This window comes from Jaculus jaculus, chromosome 3 (genome assembly GCF_020740685.1).
Source record: "Jaculus jaculus isolate mJacJac1 chromosome 3, mJacJac1.mat.Y.cur, whole genome shotgun sequence".
NCBI classification, from domain to species: domain Eukaryota; kingdom Metazoa; phylum Chordata; class Mammalia; order Rodentia; family Dipodidae; genus Jaculus; species Jaculus jaculus.
The window spans coordinates 96,469,375-96,489,240 of NC_059104.1; the positions used below are offsets into that span (position 1 = coordinate 96,469,375).

Genomic DNA, 19,866 nt, shown 5'->3' on the forward strand with positions numbered 1-19,866 from the left:
TAGTCTTCTTTAGAAATCACAGTCATGGGGCTGGTGAGATGGCTTAGCAGTTAAGGTGTTTGCCTACAAAGCCTAAGGACCCTGGTTCAATTCTCCAGGTCCCATGTAAGCCAGATGCATAGGGTGGCACATGCATCTAGAGTTGGTTTGCAGTGGCTAGCTGCCCTAGTGTGCCCATTTACTCTCTCTCTCTCTCTTTCCCTCTCTCTGTCTCTAATAAATAAATAAATATCTTAAAAAAAAAAAAAGAAATGAGAGTCATGTTCTCTCTCCCATCTCTTCCTCACCTCTCTCCCACCACCAACAGAAAATGCATGAGCAATGCGGGAGGCTTTACCAATAGCTATGGACAGCAATTTAAAGACAATTTAAATAAACAGAAACTATTTTTGGTCAGCAGATGCTATGAAAGGGCCAAATGGGTTGTGGATATTAGAAGCATTCTGCCAAAGATCAAGCATGACACAGTGTTTTCCCTAAAAAAGAAATTCATTTTAAAAAAAGTAGCAAAGATCTGCATTAAAGTTCTCTGACTTATTTATTGTCCACAATAGAAGTTCTTAACCTGACAGTGGGGGGAGTCTTGACCCTGAGAGGTTCTAGAGTTTTCTTTCTGTGTGCATAATATTTTATATTGCTTTATTTTTTGACAATTTCACATATGCAAAAATGTATTTTCATCATATTCCTCCTCTTTATGTTATCTAGTCCTACTTCCCGTTCACTGAATCCCTTTTCCTCCCTCCCTTCTTTCCTTCTTTATTTCCTTCCTTTCTCCTTCTTTCCCTCTCTTCTTCCTTCTGTTCCCTCCCTCCCTCCATACTTCCTTTCCTTTCTCCCTTCCTTCCTTATTTGCATATACGTTTGTGTGTGTGTGTGTGTGTGTGTGTGTGTGTGCGCGCGCGCGCACGTATGCCAGGGCTTCTTGCTGTTGCAAACAATCACCAGAAACTTGCACTATTTTTTTAAAAATACTGATTTATTTATTTGAGAGAAGGAGGCAGATAGAGAGAATGGGCATGCCAGGGCTCCTAGCCACTGCAAATAAACTCCCGACACATGTGCCAAATTGTACATCTGGCTTACATGGGTTCTGGGGAATTAAACCTGAGTCCTTTGGCTTTGCAGGAAGCACATTAACTGCTAAGGCATCTCTCCAGCTCTGCATCAGTTTTTGTATCCAGCTTATGTAGATGGCTTGGGAATTAAACCTGGGCTGACAAGCTTTACAAGCAAGCTCCATTGACTGCTTGAGCCATCTTCCCAGCACCCCAAGGTCTGTTTCTAAGCATAGTATATAAAATCCTTTATGATACGATCCCAAGTCATTGTTTCGTATCACTTGTTCTCACTTAACCCATAGCCTAGCTACCCCCCACTCAGGTATATATGAATATGTTTGAGTATATGTAGACACATACACACGTGCATGCACATACACACACACACACACATACTCACATACTCTTCATTCATCAAATATCCGTCTTTTCTCTCATTTACTTGGAAGCACTTTCTTATGGCCTTTAATCCAGCTGAATCATCCTCTTCTCTTGTTACTCCTTGAGTCCCAAAGAGGTAAACAGTCACTCTCTGCCCTTTACTGCCATAGTATTTGCACCCTCACTCTGTTAAAACATATGTCAGGGCTAGAAAGATGGCTTAACAGCTAGGCACTTGCCTATGAAATGTAAGGACCCAGGTTTGATTTCCTAGTGCCCATGTGAGCCAGATGCACAAGGTGGCACATGTGTCTAGAGTTCATTTGCAGTGACTGGAGACCCTAGTATGCCCATTCTCTCTCTGCCTCTTTCTCACTCTCTCACAAATAAAAAAATTATAAAAAAACCCATTTATCACATTATTTTATGGCGTATTTAACAAGTGTATATTCCATGTGAGATTGTGAGTTCTTTCACACACCAGGTTGCTCTCTTATGTTCTTCCTAACTTGATGTTTGAGACATTGTCAGTACTCAGTACCTTTCTGAATGAATGATTATGACTCTCTGCTGTTTATTGACCATATGCTGGGCACTGTGATGCATATTTCACAGTGGTTATTTTTTACTTTTTTTGGGGGGGGGTTTCGAGGTGGGGTCTCACTCTGGCTCAGGCTGACCTGGAATTCACTCTGTATTGTCAGGGTGGCCTCGAACTCACGGCGATCCTCCTACCTCTGCCTCCCGAGTGCTGGGATTAAAGGCATGTGCCACCATGCCCGGCACTATTTTTTACTTATTATAATTTAATTCCATTTTACTTATTTTAATTTTTAAAAATTTAAAAAAAAGAGTCTGTGGTGGATTGGAAAGATACCTCAGTGGTTGAGAGCATTTCCTATATAATCCTGAGGATGTGAGGAGGCCTGAGAGACTACTTGAGTTTGAACCCCAGGACCCACAAAAATAACTAGTTGTAGCCACATACATCTGTAATCCCAGATCTGTGTGGAGCAGAGACTGGGTAATCACCAAGGCTTGCAGGAAAAAAATGGCAAGATCCAGGATCAGTAACAAACTCTGGCTCAAGTGAGAATGGGCAGAAGACAATGAAGGGGGACACCTGATGTTCCCCTCTGGCTACTGCAGGGGCATAGATGGGGTATTGCATGGGCATACACATGTGCATATGACATATCACGTGATGTTTGCACGTGTGCACACGCACACATGTACACATACACAGTATGTGGTAATGCCTACATTTTTGTAGATTAGTAAGCAGGATTGTGAAGTTAAGGTAATCTGTCCACACATCTAACTAATAAGTGGCAGAACTGAGATCTTAAACCCATGTCATTTCTATACGTGAGTTTTGAACTGTCCCCTATACTGAGCACAGTGACAACTGGGATTTGGTTTGTACTCTTTCCACAGCACTGATCAGGAGGAGAAAGATGACTGCATGGCGAGGCTTTGTGTCCGCTGTGCGGAGTGTCTGGTAAGTCCCTGGGCTCTTCTGTTTTCTGCTGGCTTCTCTCTTGCTGCCTGTCTGAATGTGTCTTTTCTCTCAGTGGAAGCAGAGGGTGTGTAGATCGGCACAGGGAAAGTGTGAGCTAGCATCTTTCTCCAGAGCACTTGGCTTCTGGGGCCAACAAATAATTCTCAGCATGATTTTTGTCTTCTGTCTTATGGAATTGGAACAATATTCTTACAGGGAAGGGGGTGGTGTAGAGAGGGTCTCTGCTGACTGATACAAAGTCTTCACTGAATGGATATTAGGGGCTTTGATTTACTGTACTCAGAACCCCAAACTTAACTTTTCTGCCAAGCCTTCATATTTTTCATGGAATCTGAGCGATATTGTTATTCTCAGATCATGGAGTCACCAGATACCACTAAGAGAGTTTGACACATATGCAATAGCAAAGAGCTTTATTTTGGGCTTAAGCTTGGGCTCCAGACTTTACCAATGCAGTGGGTCCATCCAAGAGCCCGAATGGCATTTGGGAGGAGCTTTTATTAGGTCCAAACAAAGAAAAGGAAAATTTCTAACATAGCAGTTACAGGATTGGTTGGCATTTAGCAAGAGTATACATGTTACAAGCTGATTGGTTATATAGTAGGTGAGGAACATTAAGCAAACTTATCTGTAGTCACAAGAGCCACAGGAATGTATAACATCTACTTGGTCCTTTTTGATTGGCCCATTACAGGGGTTATTTTGGGTACTGGGCAGTTTGTGGTTGTTTTCCCCAGTAACTGCAAAGTGTTGCATCAGTAATTTGGGCCTTGCAGGGAAACAGGAACTTATGCCTATTAAAGCCTGTCATGGCATTACTTTGGTTTGGGCTCTTCATTCCCCCCTCTGCTTGTAACTTAAGAGGACCCAATCTTGGGTCCTTATTAGGGGAGAGGTTGTAAGGGATGGTACTGTGTCGTAAGCACCATGAGTTGCACTGTGTTGATTTGTTCCCTGACAAAGGAGATTAATTTATTGATTATGCAGGGTCCGAGGGTTAGTAATAATAATAGTAAAACTAGGGGTCCAGCCAGGGCTGAAAGCAAGGTTGTTAACCAAGGAGACCAATCGAACATATATTTATACCAATTTTGATTCTGTTGTATAGCCTTAACCCTTTCCAGTGAGGTTTGAGGGTCTTGCAACAGTGGTGATATACAAAGACCCAGTCCCCTGGTTGGTAGTTTTGGGGTGTTGGTGGTGGTCCAGTTTCATAAATGGCCTGCAAGCGTGGCCACACTTTTTTTGTGCACATAGGCCATGAGAAAGTTTATTGTCTCTGGAGAGATTTGAGGCTGTTGGTCCCTGGAGGCACCCAGAGACAGTGTCACATGAAGGCCTACCAGCAGAGGGATGAAGATCTCCTTTAGTTGGTGCAGGTAGTTGGCGCAGGTGGAATTTGTAGATTTTTTGTAGAGATATACCTGTGAAGCAATCAAGACTGGGAAACAATAAGTGGAAGAGGAATTATTTATGTATAGGGTGATTACTCTAGACATAACTGGTCCTGGTTATGGAAATATTGAACAGGCATTCAGCTCTGGTTGGTTTAGAGCTGGACGGGCAGAGAGACATGACCTGCATCAAAGAGGGCGAGGCCTGTCCTTTGTTGAGCCAGGGACTCAGAGCACACATGGAAAACACAGTTCTTTGCAACTGGGCAAGAGATACATTTTTTTCTTGTCCTTTTTACCTTCAGGGGTCCAGTCACCCTAATTTTATTCCCCTTTTTTTCTCCCTCTCATGAGAAGACACTCTAACTGCTTTTAGGGAACTGGGACGAAGACATCAGATCATTTACTATTTTCTGCTGAATGGGACGTGAAGTGGGGACTTGTTGCAGTTAGATAGTCTCTTCCAGAGAGGGGAACTATTCTAATGGACCCCAGACTATAAGAAGATAGTCTTGGAAGAGAACATTGGGGAGAAAGAATGAAAGTAAGGAGTTAATGAGAAGTCAGCACACAGTAAACTGGTCCTTTTTGAGGTTGAGGCAATCTACGTAGACAGGCTTGGATTGTCTCAGGACCATCTGAGGATGAGCTGGCTGAGATTTTCTTTGAGAACTATTCATTAAATGGCACAGTAGTATTTGACATGGCTTGTAAAACAGATGAGATATTAGCAGAGTTATCAGAAACATATACATAACATTTAACCTTGATGATAGAGAGCTACTGGGTGCCATTAAAGGCTGTACAAATATATTTTTGGTCTCAAAACTTATTTATATATTTTAAATTTGAAAATAACCCTTTTGACATCTATAGATTTTTAAATTATATAATTAGAACTATGGGGAAAAGATGTCTTAATATTTGTTTGTTTCTCCTCTTAGAAAGTTCTTGTTGTATTACTTAATAGGCCATTTATATTTAATGTATTTTTATATTTGGTTATATATTTTTCTCTGAGTGTTTAAGACCATGCAGATAGCCAAAATTAATTAAGGATTAATTTTGGAGGTCACTAATGGCTCTCCAAAGAGACTTTAGGGACCCAGGAGTAGCCCTATAGCTTACTGTTTTTTTTTTTTTTGTCTGTTAGGTTGAGTCAGGGCTGTGCTGGCCAACTAGTTTTCCCTTCTTTGGAAAGACAGGAGGACTGATTGTTCCTCAATTGTGACTCTCCTGTTTCCGACTGTACACCAATTTTGTTTGGTTCTCCGTATCCTCCTTGCTCAGGAAGACAGGTGACTTACCAGGGGGCCTGTGTAGGAATGTCCCATCATCTCCAGTGGCCTCATGACCTGGGAGCACAAACCAAAATATTGGTGCTTTTTGCTCCAATGATTCCAATTGGCTTTGGCTTCTACATAGGTAATTGTCACACTTAGGAAGTTACACCAGCCTGGATGTATGTACATATAGAGCACATTTGATTACTGAAATAGATTTAGTTAAAGAATGGCACAAGGGCTTCTAAAATCATTTTGTCCAATCTTTTAAATTTTTGTTGTACTGTGGCAGCATAAGTCATATATCTGAGGCATAGAAAATAGGTATATCTTATATTTAAATATTGAACATTTATAAATACAGGCAGAACCCAGCCTTGAAAATAATACTAATTAATTTACAAATTAATTAATTTAACCCAGAAATTGTTAGAAAAGGACAACAAATAATAAAATAATATAAAGTCTTAACACTTGTGTTTGAAAACATCTTTGATTAGTTCAGATACCTGTGTGGGTACCAGTTACCCAGAGAACACTGGAAACAGAACCATGGAGCTTGAAATTATTTTTGTCAGATGAGGACCATTGTTTCAGCATGAGGCTATACCCTAAAGTAGGGAATATATCTTAAAAGTTAATTTTGCTATAAGCACTTAAGATGCCAAAAATGAGACATTTACTTACATACAATAGAGCAGAATCTGGTCTTTTGTGAGCCAAAAAAGCTAGATAAATTCTAATATAAACCTTCATAAATGTTTTTTTAATTTGAATTTATTAGTTTTCTTTTCAGTAAATACAGGCAGTTTGGTACCATTGTTTAGGCTCATCTGTGATCTACCCCCTCCCACTGGACCCTCCTTGTTGATGTAAATGGGTCGTGCATTGTGGAGTTAGCCCCCAGTTATTGGTATGATAAATGTCTCTGCAAATCATGACCCAATATATGACTCTGACATCCTTTCCGCCCCCTCTTCCGCAAAATTTCCCTGAGCCATGTTGGGTTCATTTTTGGTCTGCTTGAGTGCTGAGGTGTTGGGGGCCTCTGAGGCTCTGGCTCTCCATAAATGTTTTTTTTTTTTGTTTGTTCATTTTTATTTATTTATTTGAGTGTGACAGAGAGAGAAAGAGACAGAGAGAGAGAGAGAATGGGCACGCCAGGGCTTCTAGCCACAGCTAACGAACTCCAGACGCGTGTGCCCCCTTGTGCATCTGGCTAACATGGGACCTGGGGAACCGAGCCTAGAACCAGGGTCCTTAGGCTTCACAGGCAAGCGCTTAACCGCTAAGCCATCTCTCCAGCCCCATACACACATCTTTATCCACATACTTTACTATTCTGATCTAAGTACCACTCAAAAAGCATTTTTAACGAGCATTCTATGTCCCAACATTGAAAAATTCCTTCCCAGTTCCTTCAATCAATTCATCTCGCCCAGTTATTAACCATCTTTCTTATAAGGCTATTTAAAAAAAAATGACACCAAATTGATTAGTCCTACTACTCACTAACAAACAAGTAGTTTAAAGACTTTTATGTCATTAAAGCCAATAAGACTCGGGAATGTTTTCATTTGGAGAAACTAAGGCAAATTTTGTTACTATCTTGAGGTAGGCTGGCCTAGAAGTCAGATTGGTTGCCTCCTCCTTTTAAGTAACAGGACATTACAATCTTTTTTTTTTTTTAATTTTTTTAAAAAATTTATTTATTTGAGAGCGACAGACACAGAGAGAAAGACAGATAGAGGGAGAGAGAAAGAGAATGGGCGCGCCAGGGCTTCCAGCCTCTGCAAACAAACTCCAGACGCGTGCGCCCCCTTGTGCATCTGGCTAACGTGGGACCTGGGGAACCGAGCCTTGAACCGGGGTCCTTAGGCTTCACAGGCAAGCGCTTAACCGCTAAGCCATCTCTCCAGCTCCCCCCCCTTTTTTTTTAAACACCTGACAAATTATAAGTTATCTCTTCAGAGGGAATTCTGTTGTTTTCAGTAATCCTCTATGTAAGTTGAAGTTGACTTAGAACATCTGGCAAATGGTCAGTAGGTTGAAAGTGCTTTCAGTCAGCCACCCAACATTGAAGGTCGGCCATTTGCTTCTGCAAAAGACATTTAACTTTCCCTTTTTTAATTTCTACACTCAGGTTATGAGTGTGGTCTTTGATTTCCTTGAAATGATTCTCTAGAAGAGAAAGGGGCATCACCTGCATCTGTTTCATCTCTTTAGTTACAGTCACAAACACAACACAGCTAACAAGCACAATGAATACACACAGAAAAAGAATAAATCCTCTTGGCCACTGGAGGCAAAACTGAAAGTGAGACTGTGGTCTCTCGCCGAGTCACAGGTGTGACCTGCTTTGTCTCTGCAAATCCACTAAGGGGATTGAATCCCTGTCAGGTGGTCCTGGGTGCCCCAGGCTGGCAGGGTGGTCACCAGTGGTGTATCCGCCACACCATGGGGGCAAAATCAGAATTACAGGGTGAGCTCGCTTCTATAGTGACTGAAAGAAAGACAAAACATAGGCACTTACCAGCCGGCAGTTCAGCTGAATGTGTCGGGGTTCTGGGGGGGGGGGGTTGTGGATCCCAGACAATCCCCCAAATGTTATGCCCAGATCACGGAGTCCCCAAAGACCACCAAGAGAGTTGGACAGATATGAAACAGCAAAGAGCTTTATTTTGGGCTTAAGCTTGGGCTCCAGACTTTACCAATGCAGTGAGTCTGTCCAAGAGCCCTGAATGGCATTTGGGAGGAGCTTTTATTAGGTTCAAACAAAGAAAAGGGGAATTTCTAATGTAGCAGTTATAGGATTGGTTGACATTTAGCAAGAGAATATATGTTGCAAGCTGATTGATTACATAGTAGCTGTGGAACCTTAAGCAAACTTATCTAGTCATAAGAGCCACAGGAATGTATAACATTTGCTTGGTCCTTTTTGATTGGTCTGTTACAGTGTTTATTTTGGGTACTGTGCAGTTTTGTGGATGTTTTTACCAGTAACTGCAAAGTGCTGTATTAGTAATTTGGGCCCTGTAGGGAAACAAAAGCCTAGGCCTATTTCTTTGGTTTGGGCTCTTCAATATAACCTCTCAAGTGACTTGATGTCTTTTATCACCAAAAAACACCATGTTGGAAGGCCTTTATTTTGATTTAAACCTCAAAAGTTGATGTCCCTGTCGACTTGAGCACTTGCAGTGACTACTAAGCTTGTGTGCCTGTCTTTGGACCTAAAATTCTTGGGAGGAAAACTCTGATGTGGTGCAGCTGGAGACAGTTCAAAATCAAGTTGTGATCTAATGTGAAGCAAACCTTTTATTGAGCCCTCTTTGTTCCTGTTGCCAAGCTCAGCACTTGGCCGGTGAGAAGTACTGATGTTTGTTTCAAACTAAAACTCTGGCTTTTATGGTGAGGATGTGGGCTGAAGGAACATGATGGAATCAGAAAACCCAGTTAGGTGGCATTAGCAATAATTCAGATGTGCCCCAAACATGTGGTCTTCATCTAAATCTGACTGTGCCATTACATTTCACCTCTATCACACATCATTCTTTCCCCTTCAGGATTCAGACTACGAAGACACATACTGATGAAAGTCTACATGATGTAACAAAGGTTACCTGCTGACAGGAAGTCTCCCGTTCCCTTGGCTGGGAGTGCAGCTGGCTGGGGCAGCAGTGACAGAGGATCCCGGAGGTCATCAGTAGTGACTGCAGGAGCCATTTATTTATTGAAGAAATGTTCTTTTTTTGTATTTATAAACTGTTTAGAAACTCTCAGAAGAGACTCATGACTATACCTCTTAACAAGTAATGCTCTAATTGAATGGAGACATCCTTTTCTTGAAGAGAAAGATGCTTCTTGGTCTGCCTTCACTCGTGAATGCGTTCTGTGTTTTCTTCCAACCATTTGAGAGCTTGCTTGTTTGGAGGATCTAGCAGGGGTGTGCAGCTACTTGTGTACCCTTGACTGAAGACTAGTCCTCTATTCAGAGAAGGTCATCCTCTTTGACGGCGTGTGCAGCTTCGGGAGGGACACACATGGAGTGGTGAGGGAGGAAGGGGACACCCGCCTAGCCAGCCAGATCAGCCAATCAGCCCTGGTGATCAACGGGGTGACAGATGTTGCAGCCAGATCACCCTCACATCCCTTCCAACCATTTGAAGAAGGAGCCTAGGTGCTTGTCTACTGCTGGTGCCAACTCCGCACATTTTCATTAAGTGGAGCCTGTGGCTTCTTGATGACATGCTGCTGGACATGTGCTTGTTTGGGACAAACAACATTTGTGCTTTGTGCCACGAAACTTTTCAGTTGTGAGGATTCATCAGGGGTTCTTGCTTTCATGGTGCTTGGGTGGCTTGGCATTATCACCCGGATTTCTTTAAAGTTAGGCTTGCTTTGAGTGGGTTTTAAAGTATTAAACAAAGTATCATCAGTTTAAAACTGAGGAAAGGAATGGTGAGCTAAAAGAATTCTTTTCCTTGGCCTTGCTAGGTAGAATTTGGGCTAAGGGGTCTTTGTTATTTTATGTTGCTATAGCTGACTAATTTGTGGTTTCCTTCTTGACTTTTCAGGTTAGAGACAAGAAAAACCTCTCAAGAAGGTTTTTAGTGGGGACTTACAAAACATTTTTAGCAGTTCTTTGAATTTTTTTAAACATATATTGTTCTTTTGAGCTTCTTTTTCTAAAATGCACTAGTTATGGCACACTATTGGATTGGTAAACTATTTTTGCTTATGCTGGAGATGAGGAAGTGAGGATGTGCATAATATCTCCTTTCTCTTTACTTAATACCTTATAACACATGCCTTCACTCTCTTACAGCAACCTATTTCAGATTTTAATTTATGTTGACTTTCTTTAAGCCACTAAGACATATCTAACATCACTGTCTTAGGGGGTTCCCTTCTTAATTATGAGAGGAAAAAAAATTGACCTTCCTCTGCTTTTGTTGTTTCACTAAAGCAGTCTATTTCCATGGATCATCCTTAAGTGACTTGAAGTGGTTCCATATTGTGTCATTATATACTGTGTATGTTACAAAAAAAAAAAAAAAATCTCTTCAGCCAGGTATGGTGGTTCACCACTTAGGGTGGCCAAGATCAGTGAAATGCTATGACTTTGAGGCTAGCCTGGGCTACAGTGAAACCCTGCCTCAAAAAAAAAAATCTCTTCTCTATTTTCTACCAAGATCTTATTTTTGAAATTTAGGTCATTAGTTCTATCTCATAGATCTGTCCTGGCCACTTATGTGTAATCTAGTCCACTGATCAGAGAATTTAGGTCATTGTTAGATATTGTGTTTTACCTCTAGTCAGGTAAACCTAGGAAGAAATTAATAAAAAGATGGACAGCTTACATTTTCAGTGGATAAACTAGATAATTCTTGGAGTATATGGTAAGTTTGTAGTTGTTTGTGGCCACTTTATCAAGACCATGTCTGATATTTTGACAGAGCATTTGAGCAGCAAGCAGGAATAATTTGGGCTCTTGCAGATTTGAAGATAAGAGATGCAGTTGTGAGGGGGACATTTTGTGGGTCTCATTTCTGTCACAGAAATTATAGGAACCCATTTGAAACCACATCCCATTAAACAAGGAACTAGTTTTGGTGACATCTTGCAACTATCTTGCAAATATTGTAAGGATTAAGCCAGCTTAGATGTTGGTCACTTCAGGTAATGGTGCTCCGTGACAACTCAGACATATCTTATAGCCTCAAACCTTATTTGAACTGGTCCTTTCTTTTTTAATGGTAAGAGAATAAATTGGTAACTTAGCTTATTCCATTAGTTTGTGGTTACATCACCTTATAAGCTGCTTCAGCCCTTAGACTGAGATTTGAGGTACAGCTTTTGTCAAGGTTGGAAGTAAGATAAAGGTTTTTGTGTATTAGTTTTAACTACTCTTTTAATATCTTTTAAGGTGCTTCTCTATCTATCTCACTCCCTCCCTCGTTCTTTCTTTGTTTCTTTTGCTGCTCTATGAGCTCTTGCCAGACCCTGTGAAATTGTACTATTGTTTAGAAAAAGAATTTGAATATTTTCTCATGGTTATATTACCTTATGAGTTTTATGCATCTGGCTCTTAAAACTTATAAAATGTGAATTTTAAAAAACTTTGTTTTCTCCTGTAACCTGTCACTTTGGGCCACTTTGGGCCACTTGGAGGGGTGTCATAGTGTCTGCAGCTCCTGAATCAGGCACTGGTGCTTCCGGAGGGAAAATTGGCACACATGTAGGTTTGTTTGTATGGGTGTGTGTGTGTTTGTGTGTGTGTGTGTGTTTGTGTGTGTGTGTGTGTGTTTGTGATTTTAATCTGGAGGCCAAATCCTGAACTTGAATGCTCTACTGTGTCACTTGCTCAGTTGTGGTTCTAAAGAGGAGCTCTCAGACGACCCGCAGGGATAGGCGAGACAGTCACTGAATTGCACATCTTGGAAGAGTCAGCACCACTTCCATGACTATGAACTGCTGCTTCTCATTGCCTTTTTTGTTTTTGTTTGCCAGGGGAGATGTTCTGTTTGGTCATGTACACAGGCCTTGTAACCATGGTATCTTTACCCCATCATAACTAATAAACTCCTTTGCACCTTTCATCTGTCTTTTGGTTTATATCTACATATAAGATGAAAAGCATAGTGTAAAAAGGGAGGTGTGTGGCTTTCAGCATTGAGCAAACTGAGCTGGACCCCAGCAAGAACCCACATAGGTTCAATTGTGTGCTGGAGCCAGCTCACACAGCAAGAGCTGATGATTACGTTTCTAGAAATTTTGTTAGACAATTGGTAAGCTGTTGGTAGCATAAAATAGGCTGTGGTGGGAATAGTTACAAGGCGGACACACAGCATGGTTTAAAAAATATTTTATTTATTTGTTGGAGAGAGATGGGCCGGAGGGGCGGGGGAGAACAGGCAGATAGAATGGGAGTGCCAGGGCCTCCAGCCATTGCAAATGAACTCCAGATGCATGGGCCACTTTGTGCATCTGGCTTATATGGGTCCTGGGGAATTGAACCTGGGTCCTTAGGCTTCGCAGGCAAGTGTCTCAACTGCTAAGCCATCTCTCCAGCCCCAGCATGGTTTTTGAAGGGAGCAAGCATCCAAAAGTCTTTGGTATAGGACAAATTCTATAAGATGAACATTGCCCAGGCGTGGGTGGATCCAGTCAAGCCCAGGATGAAGGTACACATATGAAAATGCTTATTTTGATGTGATGGTTTAAGACCAAGAAATATCTTGGAGTGAAGAATCCTTGAGTTGTTATCTCAGATGGCCGAGTTATCCAGGGGGTTCTTCAGGAGAATAACCTGCCGCTTGTATGCTGGGGACACTCATAAACCCACCGTCAGAGGACAGCGACTGGCAAGCTGGTGAGCTGCAGCACTTGGCAGGCAGATCCCGAGAAGCTGAGGTGGAGGGCTGACTGCCTGCACTGCCTGTCTATGGTGAGAAAAAAACTTACGTGAGGGCTTTCTGTGTCTTCGATATAGGCAAATGTTTTTGGCCCAGCTTTAATTTATTTAGTTTGTGTACATAAAGTCAGTTACTTTCTCAGCAAATGTTTGCCTAAGGTCATTAAGAGTGAGTTGTGTGTGTGTGTGTGTGTGTGTGTGTGTGTGTGTGTGTGTCAGAGTCTTGCCTTATTCCAGGCTGGCCTTGAACTTATAACCCTGTTGCCCGAGCCTCCTGAGAACTGGGATGATAGGTGTGTGCCATGACACCTGGCTCATTCAAAATCTTGTCTGGAGAGGGAGATGCCACCTTTAGGGTTCTGGCATGTGAGGCTCACTTCAGTAAGCTGAATGCAGTACTTCCTTTTAGAATGAAAGTATGAATACAAATTGGGTAATGTGCCTGATGAGAGAAAGGAGAGCTTTGCTTGGGAGGTTCTTATTTGTGTCACCACAGCCACCTCAGAAGACACGTGCTTGCTTGACTTGCTTTGAACCTGACCTACTGTGCTGATAGAAGTCCCTTCAGTAGTGTGGGAGCTGCAGCTGGGGGAGATCTCAGTACGTTGTCTCCTGTGGGTGCTGTCATCTTGGGTAAGTAATGCCTTTGTGTGTTGTTAGCCAGTGTTTGAACTTTTCTCCAAAGGCCAGTTCTCATTCAAAGGAACACTGATTTGATGGCTACACTGTGGGATTATGAGACTCATCATAGAATTCTCAGTCTCTGGTGGGGGATTACCACGAGGTAGACCAGTGGGCCAGTTTGCTTTGTTTTCTGTAGTCAAGGGTAAGCCTCAGAGAAAAGAGGACTAAGGTTTGCTTGTAATAAGAGTAAATGAGGTTGACAGTAAGGCATATGGCTTTAAACAGAGCTGTGACTATTGTCCTTGAGCTTGTGGCAGAACTCTTCCTTCACTGTTTTTCTTCTATCCATTCTGGATAAATCATTGTTTGACCTTTCCAAAACCATAGCTCAAACCTATCAAGAGAGCTAGGCTGTTGTGCTTACTCATCACACGCTTGCATAGCCCTGACCTTGGTAAAGACTGGTGTAGGGATATTCTTGTCTTGATGGAACAGGAGAATATAATGATTTCTACCATCCCATTTGAGTAGAGAGCATTGGCTGATATAACCTAAACTGTTACAGAGGCCATGTATCTCCCAGTGTGTATTGTATAGTCCCAGAGGGAATAACAAGAGTTATACTTGAGAAGGTTTGTGTCACAGAGTGGTTTCACAGACATCTAAAAGCCTGGAAGTACCCAGGAATGGGTAAGGGAAGTTGAGGGGACTTAGCATCACAGTGGAGTGGGCCATGAGTGAGGGAAAAGTTGTGTAAGTTTCCTTGTCCCAGTACTTCTTACTAGAGGTGAACACAGTGACTGTAAGATAGATCGTCTCTTCTTTTGTCTTATAATCTTGTGCATGTATATATTTCATTTTTCAAGGTAGGTTCTCACTCTGGCCTAGGCTGACCTGGAATTTACTCTGTAGTCCCAGGGTGGCCTTGAACTCATGGTGATCCTCCTACCTCTGCCTCCCAAGTGCTGGGATTAGAGGTGTGCACTACCATACCTGGCCAATCTTGTATTTGAGAGTCACTTTTGCTTTCTGTGTAGTGGTCTTATTGTCATCAGTCTCTCTCTCTTTTGTTTTTTTTTTCGTCATCAGTCTCTTTTATGAGCTTTTTTCTGTCAAAGTTATGCCAAGAATAATTTCTCTGTATTATTCATAATAGGAAATCCTGATAGTGACACAATCCCAGAAGTAATGGAGGTATTTGCCAGAAGTTACTATGAAAGAGCCATAAATTCAGGTCAGAGTGTCTGGCCCACATGTGAGATAACTGATTGTGTAGCATTATCTCAGTAATACCTGCTAAGAGATAAACTAGCATCTGGAAAAAGAAGAAAGCAAGATGTGAGAGTTTACATAGGTTCTATTATCAAAGATCTTATGGTGCTTCTGAATGCTTTTGTTGGAATTTTAAAAACTGAGATTCATCATATATATATTCTGAATTTTATATATATATATATACATATATATATATATATATATAAAATTCAGAATTTTGCTATTCGCACACACACACATATATAATTCAAAATGTGTGTGTGCATTTTTAGTCATGTACTGAATGCTATTTCATTCAGTGAAGATGTTTAACAGTTGTCCCCTAAGATTATAGTACTTAGTGATGTAGCTATCATAGTTTGCCTAAGTATACTCTATGATGCTCACACAACAGTGAAGTCACTCAGTGACATGTTTATCAGAATGTATCCCTATCCTTAAGTGATGTGTATGTATTTGTATATATGTATATGCAAAAGAATATCTGACTGTTTGTCAACTAACTAGGCAATTTAAATTTGACTAGAGTGTTCTTGGTAAATGCCCAAGGTGTTAGAAGTTCATACCAGAAACAGGAACTGAGTGTTTCCTGCACCTTACACCACAGTAGCTCTGGAGTTGCAGTGGCACACAGGCATCCCCTCGGCCTCTTGGAGTTTAAAGTCTTGGGGAGTGAGGAGGAGAATGAGACTTGAATCAGGAGCTGGAGAGATGGCTTAGTAGTTAAGGCACTTGCCTGTGAAGCCCAAGCATCCAGGTTTGATTCCCCAGTACCCACGTAAGCCAGATGCACAAGGTGGTGCATGCATCTGCAGTTCATTTGCAGTAGTTGGAGTCCCAGACATGCCCATTCTCTCTCTCTTTCTATCTGGAACTTTATCTCTCCCTTCCCCCCTCTCCCTTAAATAAAGAAATATTAAAAAGACGTTAATTAGCTGAGAACACAAATATGTAATTAGAAGCTGTGACAATGCCCTAACATAAAGACTACATAGTATGATGAAGACATGTGGGTAGGCCTGACCTAGCATGGATGGCTGAGGAGCTTCCCTGAGGAAATGGCATTAAATTGAAAGCTTCACAGGAGTTAAGGGGTGATGGTATGAACAGTGAGGTGGAAGATCACTCAGCCAGGGGGAGCAGATTAACCTTGTTTTCACAAATAAAGGTCAGGGAGTCTTCACCTGAAGGTGTGGGTTATTTTCACCAATGTGGAGAAGCTATAAAGTATGACAATGATACAGATAGGTTTGAATGATCCAGAATGCTTGGGTTTGAATCCTGGCTCTGTCCTCTCCTATATATGTTCTTAGGTAAGTCACACAACTCATATGTGCCTCTGTTTCTCCATGTGCAAGGGTCTCAGGGTTGTGGTGAGGATTACGTGAGTTAACATGCAAATTACTCAGACAGTCCCTGGCATGTAACCTTTGCTGGTTTATTGCTTATTAACTCCTGATTTCTAGTATAGCTCTGTACTAACTAGGGGAATGATCTGATCATTTAATGTTAAAGTTGAAGCCCAGTGGTGTGTGGGGACACTGAGTGACTTTCACAAACATCTAAAAGTGAGTTAATAGATCTGAACCCAGAAAATAAAATTTTTAAACTTAATTCAGTGCTCTTTCTGCTACAATTATTGCTCTTCTCCCCAATCACACAAAACTTTGTTGGTACATTGGAGTATTTAGGGCTGAAAATTAGGTAGCTTTTACTTAATCACATTGTACATTCCTTAGAATTGGTTTGAAAGTGGCTGGCTGGGTGTGGCTCTGAGTGAGGAAGGTCTGGTGACTGGATTCAGGCAAGTTTCTTAACCCCTGAGCCATCTCTCCAGCTCTGGTGACTGGATTCAATCTTTTTTTTTCTTTTCTTCCCCGGGTTGCTTATTTCCTCCTAGAATAATATCAGCAGGTGGCAGAACTTCTTGAATCCCATTTTAATGTCATGGTCACATTGTTAGCAATGAACATTTATCCTGTACATGCCTGGCACTTTCTAGGTCCTGTAACACAGTGATAGAGTAAAAATATAAAGAAGGCCCACTGCTCTGTCCTTGAGAGTGTATAGGCTTGAACTGGCCTTGGTGACAGCCATGTAAATTAGATATTACCCTCCCTGCAAATGGTGCTGGGTGGAGAAAGTGCTTGAGAGCTGGGCACAGAAGAGAGCACGGTCAATTGCCTGGGAAAGGTGACAGGGATCTTGGATGTCCCAATGTTGTGATCCATTATCCATGTTTAGGGGAACTCAGTGTAATTCCTAGCATAACTGCATTAGTGTAATAATTATCTATATCATTCCAGTGAGGCTCAAAATGGAAACTTCAAAGCTCCTTATGAAGGTAGAAATTTAGAACTTTATATCTCCTGTAAGGTACAAATTGCTTTCAGTGGGGCTCTTGAGTTATGGAAAATGGGATCTTAGGCTGGAGAGATGGTTCAGCAGTCAAAGATGCTTGTTTGCAAACCCTGACAGCCCAGGTTCAGTTCCCCAGTACCCAGATGCAGAAAGTGGCACATGCATCTGGAATTTGTTTACAGTGGTAGGAGGCCCTGGAGTGCCCATACTCACTTGCGGTGTCTGCTTCTTTCTCTCTGTCTCAAATAAAGGAAAAAAAAAAAAAAGAACATGGGATCTTGCATGATAATGCTTCCTCTTTTTCAAAGCACTGTTATTTACACAATCATGTTTGATTCTTGAGTTATTGTCCTGTGTTATAGGCAATGGAGCTGAGGCTTGGTAAGGCCAAGTGAGACCAAAGGGAGGAACTCCTTCAAAAGTCTGACTCTGATTTTCCATGTGGAGGATTTTACTGGTTGGAATGCAGGTAAGGAATCTTGTAAGCAGCCACGCTGTAGAAAGGAGAGGAGAGACCTTTCATCCTAGCAGTACTTCCAGTTTTGCAGGGTGACCATGGGTATAGGGATCACACCTGAGCCAGGCACAGCACTACAGTACTAGGTAGGTTCTCAAGACTGGTATTAGAGTTCTTCAGTTAAGCTAAGAAAATTTGGGGGAACATTTTATAGAACACTGAGTCATTTTCCAATAGCTGGTGGATGTAATGGTGGATTTACATGTTCATCCCATTTTTGTTTGTTTGTTTGTTTTTTGGTTTTTTGAGGTAGGGACTCAATCTAGCCCAGGCTGACCTGGAATTCACTACAGTCTCAGGCTGGCCTGGAACTCATAGTGATCCTCTTATCTCAGCTTCCTGAGTCCTAGGATTAAAGGCGTGTGCCACCACATCCAGCCTCATCCCAATTCTTAATTGTACCTGCACTGCCCTGCCTTTAAAATGTTGAGCAACAGCAGCAAATGGGTCATACTGACTTTTCATATGGCTTTTTTTTTTTTTTTTTTTTTGTGAGTGTGTGTCCTAAATTTGGTCAATAATATCTTAAGCTTAAAATTTCCCTTTCTTGGGCTGGCAATCTGGCTTAGTAGTAGAGCCCTTGCCTAGCATATGAAAGGCTCTGGCTTTAATCCCTAACACCATAATAGAAATAAATACATAGATGAATAATTAATTTTTCTTCTTTGTATATTTCTTCTTTCACATGGGCTGAACATTCCTCTTAGGCATAAAATTGGAGAGAGAGAATTGGAAAGTTTAGGCGGGGAGTGGGAGAGGGGCTGTAATTTTTTTGTTCTGTGAAATGCCCAGGTTGTGGAATGTCTCAGGTGGTCATCTCAAGACTATCTTGTGATTATTTGCTGTTTTTCTTTTTTCTTTTTTTGGTTTTTTGAGGTAGGGTCTCACTCTAGCCCAGGCTGACCTGGAATTCACTATGTAGTCTCAGGGTGGCCTCGAACTCACGGCGATCCTCCTACCTCTGCCTCCCAAGTGCTGGGATTAAAGGCGTGCGCCACCACGCCCGGCTTTGCTGTTTTTCTTTGGAAAAACAACTTCCATTTAATTTTCCCTTAAGGCCTGAAACAAATCCCAAGCAACTCTCCAAACATCACTCTGTTTTGTTTCACCATAGCACTTATCAGTATCTGGTGTTTTCTTAACATTCATACGCTTGCTTCATTTTGGCCGCCCTCCTCCTTGTGTATTTCCAGTGCAAGAGGCAGAAGCTGGCTTTTGTGGGCAGGCAATATGGATTTGTTCAACTAATGAACTTCTCTTGACGTGATTTTCTGAGATTTTTCTTTTATCTTAAGGTTGTAAACAGCATGTTTTACCTACTGAAACTCCTTCTGGCTTCAATGTTACTAGGTAAGTAGAGGCAAGGGACTAAGGGCAGTATTTGAGTTCTTATAAGCCCCATGCATTTTTAAAGCTAGTGGTATGTATTTCATTTCCCTTTGATTTGTGGGAAGCAGAAACTCTCAGCTTCCTGAGAAAAGCTGTTTTAGAAGCAGGTAGCTGATGCTTTCTTGGAGAATTAAGCCTTCTTATGTTTCTGTCAGAAGGCTTCTACACAGAATGTCTTTGGGTCCCTATTGAGCCTTCTAGAACCTTCTTCTGTGATTTGAGGAAAGTTTCTGTATAGCATTGCTGTACTTTAAGTTGTTATCTGTAAACCACAACTAGTCTTGTATCTGAAACTGAAATTACCAAGGAGAAGCCCGGGATTCCCTTCCTTTGTTTTTAGGCCTCGCTCAGCCAAGCCAGCTTTCTTGTGGTTTCTGCACACTGGCAGCTCTTTCCCAGTGTTGTAGTGGTTTCCTTTCCTTGGAACTACCCGCCTGTCTCTCCTAGGCCCTCAGCCCAGCAAGCCTGCCCAAGCCGTTGTAGCCTTCAGGGTTCACATTTTTCTGTGAAGCCTGCTCTGGATTGCTCAGACCTTGTCCAGGCTTTGGGGAGGTTCTTGTTGCTTCTGTATCCGCTTCTTTTTGTTTGTTTGTTTTTGTTCGTTTTTCGAGGTAGGTCTTACTCTAGCCCAGGCTGACCTGGAAT

General features: G+C 41.7%; 2 protein-coding genes across 6 annotated transcripts in view; both read left to right on the forward strand.

Annotated features, from left to right (window-relative positions):
* The window catches only part of Mpzl3 (myelin protein zero like 3), a 30,157-nt gene extending 17,919 nt beyond the window's left edge, over window positions 1-12,238 (forward strand). For all 5 annotated transcript variants that reach the window (XM_045146164.1, XM_045146165.1, XM_045146167.1 and 2 more), the window contains exons 5-6: window positions 2,880-2,943; window positions 9,205-12,238. In XM_045146164.1, the coding sequence (XP_045002099.1) occupies window positions 2,880-2,943; window positions 9,205-9,231 (91 nt within the window). In that variant the 3' untranslated portion in view covers window positions 9,232-12,238. The remainder of the gene's footprint in view (window positions 1-2,879; window positions 2,944-9,204) is intronic.
* Window positions 12,239-12,992: 754 nt separating this feature from the next.
* Window positions 12,993-19,866, forward strand: part of Jaml (junction adhesion molecule like) — a 32,911-nt gene continuing 26,037 nt past the window's right edge. Inside the window, exons 1-4 of the mRNA XM_045145979.1 lie at window positions 12,993-13,088; window positions 13,552-13,688; window positions 17,678-17,784; window positions 19,128-19,182. Coding sequence (XP_045001914.1) covers window positions 17,755-17,784; window positions 19,128-19,182 — 85 coding nt within the window. The 5' untranslated portion in view covers window positions 12,993-13,088; window positions 13,552-13,688; window positions 17,678-17,754. The remainder of the gene's footprint in view (window positions 13,089-13,551; window positions 13,689-17,677; window positions 17,785-19,127; window positions 19,183-19,866) is intronic.